A 9,187-nucleotide genomic window follows, 5' to 3' on the forward strand; every position below is an offset into this window, starting at 1 on the left:
CTGCCCTATGTAAACTGGGCTAGCCAGGAGTGCTGTTTGTTCTACCTGAGGTCCTCACTCCAGCCCTAGGCCTTCCTTTGTTCTATTTTCGCGGGCTTTTCCCTTCCTTGTCTTTTAGCCACCGCCATTCTGGTCTCCTGTTTCCTATTCTAACTAACATATGTATCCAACATTCTTTATTTTATATCCAGTGCTATGTTGTGACTTGAGGACGCAGAGATGGTTGTGACCAAGCAGGCTACTGTTTGGGCAGAAAGGATGGAATGAATTGAGGATCAGTGGAAGTCAGAAGGTAATGCTTCAGCTGACACGTTTTCTGCAGGCCAAATAGGAGAGAACAGGTTCTGCATGTTCGAACAAAAGCCCGAGGTTTCAGTTACTCTCTGTCCTAGGTGTTACAACAGAGGAGCAAGAAGAGTTACACTAATAACAACAGCTAACACTTTTAATGTGTGAGAATTGCTAAATAAGCTAGAGATGATCTCAACAAAGAATTCATAGTATTCCCATTCTACAGGCGAGAAAAGTAAGGCTAATTGACTAAGACTCTTGCCTGAATGCCACACATAAAACAAGAGTTTTAACAGAGGAAGACAGAGTCCCAGTTTCTATGAACCACAAATCAGAGAGGTGAATGAATGAGATCAGATTTCAGAAAATTTCCTCCAGCCGCAGTGGAGTAGATGGGATAGGAACTCATGCAGGGGAGCTGGAACGCAACAACCCTGTTCTAAGGAAGAACAAGGGAGGCTGTCTAAATAATGAGGGTTACGGAGGATCAGCACTAGAGCAGAGGCTGCGGAAATAGGGGCGGAATATTTCAGAACTACTTGAAGAGATCGTTCTCTTCAGGGTTTGGCTAGACGTAGTCTTCCGTGAGCAGCAGCAAGGGCCCGCACCCTGGTTTGGGCCTTACGAACAAGGAGGAGGCGTTCGTGTTCTGTAATGATTGAAAGAACGCCTCAAACTCCGACCTCAACCGTCGGCGGCGGGAAGGGGGATTCGTACTCTAAGGGCGGGAGCCCGCCCCCAGTGAGGGAAAGCGCTGAGTCATCCTGGCGGGGCACGTTGGGTCGGGGCGGTGCTCCGGCCAGATCCCCCTCCCCATTCCCCCGTCCGCACCCCCGGCCCGCCCTGACTCTCGCGAGAGCCTTACAGGCTATAAAAGCAGGGTCCCGCGCACGCTTTGCGTGTCTTCTTCCTCGCTGGCATCGGTCGTCTTTCTGTGGAATTGGTGAGTATGAGGGCAGCGCCCCACGCCCCGCCCGGCATCTTTTCCGTCTTCTCATCGGGGTCCGCCGAACTCAGCTGGGCTCCTCGGACAAAGAAGGCGGCCAGGCGAAGCGGCCCTCGTGTGGGGCTCCTTTGGGTGCGGGGACGAGGCTGAAACCAGAGGCTAACGGCAGCTTGAGTCTCCCCTACCCCCAGCAACACAAGCAGAAAGCGCTGATTGGCTTGGCGTGGCGTCTGGGCGGGTTGGTGGTGATGGAGTCCCCTGACGGGCGGGTAAGGGAAATTTCTCGAGTGAATCTGCAAACTGATCAGGAACTGAGGGCTAGCCGTCGGTCGTGTAGTAGAGGGAGAGGCTGTTCCCGGTCTTCAGGTGTGGAAAGTTACTAAGATTCCGTTCTTCGTCTTTATTTTTCCATCTGCAGAATGGGATTTGTAGTGATTCTAAATGCCCTCGGTGAAGACTGAGCACTCTTCTGCTGGACCTTTCTGAGGTGTTAGGCTGGGGCTGATGATGGCAGTGCAGGGAGGGTACCAGAAGTGGGTTTTGGGGGAGTGGCTTTCACCAAGGACGTTCAAGGGGCGAGTTCCTGAAGGGGACACACCCGGTGGAAATCCAGCAGCCGCCCCGCCCCCGCGCTTGGTCGTGCTTTAGTGGACGTGGGGATCCCCTGGAAAAGCAGGTTTGAATAAGGAGGACATGTATATTAGGGTCACCTCCTGTGTTTGGTTGGGTTTTTTGGTTTGCTATTAAAGGTGTTAAGCGGTTAAAAAAAACCTGTCACAGTCTCTGTTCAATCTTTTTTATGGTTGTAGTATTATGAACCAAGAATTTTGGGACTTGAAAAGTTAGCTTCTTGGGATTATCAAACTGATGATTTACTGGGTTAAATCTTACCTTGGTCTTGACCAGGGTGAATCCAGTGTTACATTGCTTTTTGGCAATAAATTGACTCTTGTTCTACTTAACATTTTTCCAGGACCTTGGTCCCTAGGTAAACTCACTTTTGAAGGGACTTCTGGGCTTTAAACACAACACTTAGAATTTTGAAATTGAGCAGATGCCATAATCTTGGTCTTGGCCTCTTAAAAAGTTGGATTGGCTTTAGGGTGTGTGTCTTGGGAAATCTACCCAGAGAAAGATTAAAGTGTGCTTCCCACGTTCTGAAGGCAGATGGAGGCGCAGTCCAGGGAAAGGGCATCGTGGCAGCTTCTGGGGCTTGGGTGCTTAGTGTTTATGGGATTGCACGTTTGGGTCCAGGTTTGAGAATTTCCACCCTTTTCTCTCTGTGTACACTTGTATAATAAACGTACACAAGAAAATGCAACAGATGATGGTTCAGGAACAGGAAGAGTTCAGTTTATAAAGAAATTTCCATTTTAAAGTGAAAACAACATTGTAAATCAACTATATTCCAGTAAAAATTAAAAAACCTCAAATGCACAGTCCTGCCACTCAAAAATGAAAACGGAGCTGAGATTCAGAGATGTGTAATATTTTTGTTGGAAGAATTGGAAAGCTCAGTTTATGCTTCTTACTGTTATAAAAGTTTATGTGTATACTCAAGACCACTGCACAATTTCTCCAGCTGAGTCTCTTAAATAGATGAAGGTTGTTATCTAGAAAAGTAAGACTTGTTTCTAATTCACTTTCTCTTATTTTTTCCAGCTGATAGCACTATGTCTTCAGGAAATGCCAAAATTGGGCACCGTGCCCCCCAGTTCAAAGCAACAGCTGTTATGCCAGATGGGCAGTTCAAGGATATCAGCCTAGCTGACTACAAAGGTAAGAGTAATTAGGTTAATTAACATGGAATTACATTACAATCTAGGGAGGGCTTGTTCACTCTCTGTATCTCTTGTCATGTTTGAGTGTAAAATGATTTTTACATTTCATTTGTCTTTAGGATAAGAGGCTGTTGCCTTCCTATTGAATTGAAGTGGTGATTACCATCTGTGAACATAGGGTAGATCTCCCAAGTCCAAACTACTTCTGGAGAAGGCATGTTCATACTTCATTATATCTGGACATAATATCTCAATTATCTTCCCAATATTGCTCCTCAGTTATTTTACTGGAGATACACTTATTATCTTGTTTCAGTTTAAAGCCTTGGACAATTTAAAGCTTCAGAGCTCAAGTCTTTGGAGCTGTGAAACTGTTCAGTTTAAAAAATGTGTGTCACGATTGAGGGTTTAGGCATGTTCCCTTGACATTTTACCCCCAGAGAAAAATTGATGTCACAATTGGAACAACTCTCCTTTCTGTTAAGTAGTTTCATGTAGACACCAGGCAAATACTAATGAGGATTTTTTTACTTTACTGCCCTAGAATAGCAAGGTATTCTGGGACAGTTCAAAATATGGATTTCCTAGAATGCAAACCTAAGAACTCAGGCGTCAAGTATACCTTTCTTGGTGATATAGCATTTCATAGAGTTAGCTTTTGGGTAAAACCTATGACGAGATTTCCTAACAAATTATACATACTGGTTGGAATGAGAGCAGATAAGTGGGGCCCTATGGAGGGAAGCTCCTCCTGGCAAACAAAAGTAAGTAGCACCATAGGGAGGTGACCCTGGCCCAAGGGTAAAGGCATGAGGTTTAGGAAGAGTTGCTCTGTGCCCTCCTGGGCTTGACCTGCTGAAGCTTGTTAGCAAAACCCTGGGGGAAGGTTGAAGTGAATGTCAAAAGGACCAGCTTATTTTGATTTTGAAACATTGCTGGTATCTGGAAATGTGAATATTTGGAATTGTTGGTGAGAGACTGCTTTACAGGTTGAAGATCTACTTCAATTGGTAATCAGAATGACTTTCATAAAATTCCAACTAGAAATCCTATTACCTACCAGGAGAATTTTGGCAACTTTTGTCTTAGAAATTTTTTCTTTGCATGTGCATCCTATCAGACTTATTTGAACCATGTTTGTGGTGATTTAGGTGATCACTTAGACCTTACCTATCATGTTACTGTGGTTCACTGTGGAAAAATAGCCAAGGCTCTGACTTTGTCTTGTTGGTCTTGTTGCCTTGTGGCAGAGTATCCAGCAATTCAGCTCTTTCTGGGCACTGATTATATGAGTGTTGGCAGTAGATGATTGCATTTTTGTTTTTTCTTTTCTTCACTGAAGAACTTGGTGTTTTATGTTAATTTTAACTACCCAGAGAAGATCAAGATTAGACCAAACAGTGCTTATCTGTAGTTGGCAGCTAACATGGAAGAAGGAAAATAAAGCATGGAAATTGGAAGAACTTGTTCTTATGGCCGAGGTTCTACAGTAGCTGTGTTGAGCATCTTGGTGTTTTAACAGTTGTCTGCCATCAGGCTTCATTTTTCCCATAGGAAAATGTCTTTAGGTTTACATTCTCTGCAAAGCAAGGAAATCTATTTCAAAGGGTAACTTGGGCATTTTTTTTTTTTTTTCAGGAAAATATGTTGTGTTCTTCTTTTACCCTCTTGACTTCACCTTTGTGTGCCCCACGGAGATCATTGCTTTCAGTGATCGGGCAGAAGAATTTAAGAAACTCAACTGCCAAGTAATTGGTGCTTCTGTGGATTCTCACTTCTGTCACCTGGCATGGTAAATCTCTTGGTCCATTTGGCATGGGCTTATTTTAGAAAATTATTATGGATTTTTTTTTTTGTAGCTGTGCTGTGTGGCATGTGGGATCTTAGTTCTCCAGCCAGGGAGCAAACCTGTGTCTTATGCAGTGGAAGCGCGGTAGAAGTCTTAATCACTGGACTACCAGGGAAGTCCAGGCATAGGAACTTGTAAGCAGCAACTGGAACCCGGAGGCTTTGGCAATGGACTTTTTCAAATATTGACTTCTGGCTCCTCATGGAAGGAGTGCAAATGCTCTGACTTCCTTTTGTTGCTTTTATAACTTAGCAGTAGAGGAAAAGCAGCTTGGGTTGCAGCTGAATGTACCCTGGTGACTTTAATTGGTCTCAGGCATTTACTACTGGGCTTCCCTCATAGCTTAGTCGGTAAAGAATCTGCTTGCAATGTGGGACACCCGGATTCGATTCCTGGGTTGGGAAGATCCCCTGGAGAAGGAAATGGCAGTATTCTTGCCTGGAATATCCCATGGACAGAGGAGCCTGGCAGGCTATAGTCCATAGAGTCGCAAGAGTCGGACACAACTTAGCGACTAAACCACCATTTACTGCTGGAAAAAACTTGAAAAGTTTTCTGGGGAGTTAGATTAGCAATGTTGGGGTGGGATAGATATAGTGAATGCTTTTATTATAGAAGAATTTGAATGAGTGTGATTGCATGTGTGTTTTTTTACTTTAGGATCAACACACCCAAGAAACAAGGAGGACTGGGACCCATGAACATTCCCTTGATATCAGACCCCAAGCGCACCATTGCTCAGGACTATGGGGTCTTAAAGGCCGATGAAGGCATCTCATTCAGGTATATATACACCAGGAAACTGGCTGATTGGCTGAAGATCTTTTATAAGTAGAGCTGTGATCTGTGGAGACTTTTCTTATTTCTTTTTTTTTTCCTGTTTTGCTGAGAAATAATTGATATACATCACTGTGTAAGTTTAAGGTATATGGCATAATGGTTTCATTCTTCATGCAGGACCTAAGGTTCGGAAGGCCAGTTTCTGTTGATTTACTCTAACAGCAATTTCTAAAACTGTACTGTCTCTCAGACCTTTAATATTTTCTTCCAGGGGACTTTTTATTATTGATGATAAAGGTATCCTTCGACAGATCACCATAAACGACCTTCCTGTTGGCCGCTCTGTGGATGAGACACTGAGACTAGTTCAGGCCTTCCAGTTTACTGACAAACATGGGGAAGGTAAGCCAGTTTGCCCGGTGACAGGACAGTGGAGTGATAGGGTGGGAAAGATGGTGGGAACAAAGTCTACCGGATAGGAAAAGGGTTATTATGTCTCTTTAAGAAATTGCAGTCTCAGAATTATAGTGGTTTGTGGGGGTGAGGTAATAGAACAGCTTGGGGAGGAGAATATAAAGGCTTTTTGTTCCAACTGCATATTCCCAGCTTCTACCCTGCTCATTTAGAATTACTGCTGCATGCAGATTCAACTTGTTAAAGTGTAGGAGGATCTCATAGGTGTTAACATTTTTGTCTTTTAAAAATTCATTCTGTTGTGCAGGGTGTTTTTTGTATCTATAAGAATTATATATATAAAAAAAGAATTATAGTCACCAAATACAAAATTGTATAAATGCTCAATATAAAAATTTTTTTGGAAAAAAAAATTTTTTTTTGAGGAGGGGTTAGGGCAAGAGGGTTTGAGATGAAATCTCAAGGTCCTTGGTTTCAGGATTAAAGATGATTTTGTGAGTCATGAATCTAAACATGACTGAGAAGATTGAATTTATGGTTTTTGTCTAGCATTCACTAGAGTGTAGGTCTTTCTTACTGCTCTGGTCCTTCTCATCTGAAATAATCTCATTGAAGTGTTTTTGATAAAGTAAGTCCTGAACTGCTTGCTCCCAGCCTCTCAGTTTATAAGACTGTAGCTTCTGAAAACTCCCCACTTTCACCCAGTGGAGTTGTTGCTTGTAATGAGACCACCTTATTCCAACTAAGAGTTTAGTTTTAAGAACAGCTCCTCAGTCTGCTACAAGTGCTGGATATGTAGGGGAAGGGGATCTTGAACCCCACCCAGCCACCCCAGCTTAATGTAATTGAGGATATAAAATAGTTGTGATCACTGCTACTGTTCAGCTCTGATCTTATGAGTTACAGGAGGTGGAAGTTAAGAGTCTGGATTAGTGGTGTTTGGGGGACCCAAAAGTGCTAGTTTGGCTGGAGTGGAAGGCTAGTAGGTAATGGGAATCAGAAGGCACCATTTGCAGAAGTTTGTGTAGGCTTTGCTCTGGATTGAAGCAGACAGCTGCTGAGACTGCCCTCTGGTGGAGAATAGTTCAGCACAAAGATGGAAGGAGCTGAGGAGGGGATGGCAAAGTTGGCCCTTTATTGGACTTTCCCTTGCATATATAGTATAGACTTTTTTTTTTTAATTAATTTTTACTGGGATAGACTCTTGAACCCAAGCTTTCATGAGTTGTGAAGCTTGCTTCTTCACACTCTTGTTGTTCTCTGCTGCTTTGCATCCCACTAAAACAAGCACAGCTTTCTGTGTGCAGTCTTTAATGGCTTATGATAGTTAGTGTTTGAGAGCCTGTGGATATCAAGCACTCTATATGAGGTGCTGTCGTGTTATTTGACAAATAATCCTACAGTCCTGTTTTTAAAATTGAGATATGTGTTAGTTTCAGGTGTACAACATAATGATCTGATATTTGTATATCCTATGTTCCTATTTTTCTTTAAAATGTCTTTTATCTTGAATTTACACTTTTTGGGGGGGATCTTTGAGTGAACCTGTATTACATTTTAGCAGAGAAAGGGGTGAACTGACAATACTAAAAAGAAATTTTTTTACTTAAATTCTAAGTTCCTATTTTTTTACATTTTTCAAAAATTTTTAAAAAATTTATTTTTGTCTCTGTTGGGTCTTCATTGCTACTTGGGCTTTTCTCTAGTTGCGAGTGGGGGCTCCTCTCTAGGTGCTGTGTGAGGGCTTCTCATGGGAGCTTCTCTCGTGGGCTGCGGGCTCTTGGGCACGCAGGCTTCAGTAGCTGTGGCTCCTGGGCTCTAAAACTCAGTGGTTGGGGTGCGCGGGCTTAGTTGTTCTGTGACATGTGGGATCTTCCCGGATCAGGGGTGGAAATGTCTCCTGTGTTGGCAGGTGAATTCTTCACCACTGAATGACCAGGGAAGCCCCTGTGTTCCTGTTTTTAGGACCAATAAACCACTATTGAAACACTGCATGTATTCAGTTAATGGTAGAACTGGGGTCAAAATTCAAAGCCCTCCTTTTTTTTTTACATAATTTAAAATGCTGAGAAAGGCATTGTTTAGAGCCTTCTGTGTTGGGGAGAGTTGTACTTCAGCTTCTATTGAAAGCTGGTAGATGTGGGACTCAGCCAGTTGTGCTGAGCTTCATATTAATTCTAAAAATCCAGCACTGTTGTGTATGAGTCCAAGTGTGGATCTTTCTTTCCTGTCATTGATTATTGGTACAGTCTTAAGTGCCAAGAGACCTTAGTGCAAGGATACTAAGTTGTCAAGGTTATTCTTTCTGGCTCATTATTCCTCCTATCTTTGTGTCGTGTAATTGGGCTCTTCTAAAGCTGTGTTTTCTTCCAGGACAGAAGAATCTTTGGTTTCCCTGGTGGTAAACTGCTGGGTCTGGTCTCTGATTTTATGCTGCTCTTTATTCTCAGATGCTTGTTTATACTTATGACCTGTGCTCTAACCCTTTGGTGGCACTAAAGGGAATGACTGACTATGTAAGGATCAAATGGAGATTTTGTAAAGCAGCTAAGTGCATCCATACCTTGTTCCCAGACGGCTGTTTGTAGTGTCTGACCTCTGAGGCTATGACATCCAAGGGGAGAAAAGGGCTTCGCTTCTCTCACTGGAGAAAGTGAGACTTTTGCTGCTTTGTTACTGGACTTTGGTGACTACATGTCTCCTGCAAGACAAAACAACAGGTGAAGAGTGGAATATCAGAGATCGCTCCCCCTATCTCACTTTCCTCAGGTTTTCCCAAGGAGCATTGCTCACTCAGGATCATAGGAAAGACTGAAGGTTATACTTTTCTGCATAAAGTGTTTGAGAGATTCAAACTCAGACCTTTTGCTTACCAAGGTATAGAAGGCAATGACTTAAACAAGCAGGACCTTGTGGCGGTGTCCTGCCCCTTTGTGTTTTAGGCATTCTTGTTTGGCAGAGTTAAGGAACACTGAGAAGGCAAACTGCTGCTTTCATATCTCTGAAGAGCCAGCTGATAGAAGCAGCAGCTTAGTGTTAGGGTTTACACAGTCCTAACTTTGTCATTTTTTAGCTTGTGTTTTTTTCTTGGGTTGGGGGGGTGGGTAAGTCAGTTTTTTTTTTTTT

At 43.0% G+C, this 9,187-nt stretch overlaps 1 protein-coding gene across 1 annotated transcript in view; it reads left to right on the forward strand.

Annotated features, from left to right (window-relative positions):
* The first annotated feature begins 1,104 nt into the window (after positions 1-1,104).
* PRDX1 (peroxiredoxin 1) overlaps positions 1,105-9,187 on the forward strand; it is a 10,014-nt gene continuing 1,931 nt past the window's right edge. Inside the window, exons 1-5 of the mRNA XM_043461492.1 lie at positions 1,105-1,234; positions 2,900-3,016; positions 4,657-4,810; positions 5,528-5,650; positions 5,919-6,049. Coding sequence (XP_043317427.1) covers positions 2,911-3,016; positions 4,657-4,810; positions 5,528-5,650; positions 5,919-6,049 — 514 coding nt within the window. The 5' untranslated portion in view covers positions 1,105-1,234; positions 2,900-2,910. The remainder of the gene's footprint in view (positions 1,235-2,899; positions 3,017-4,656; positions 4,811-5,527; positions 5,651-5,918; positions 6,050-9,187) is intronic.

The sequence above is a fragment of the Cervus canadensis genome, chromosome 2 (genome assembly GCF_019320065.1).
Source record: "Cervus canadensis isolate Bull #8, Minnesota chromosome 2, ASM1932006v1, whole genome shotgun sequence".
Taxonomy (NCBI): domain Eukaryota; kingdom Metazoa; phylum Chordata; class Mammalia; order Artiodactyla; family Cervidae; genus Cervus; species Cervus canadensis.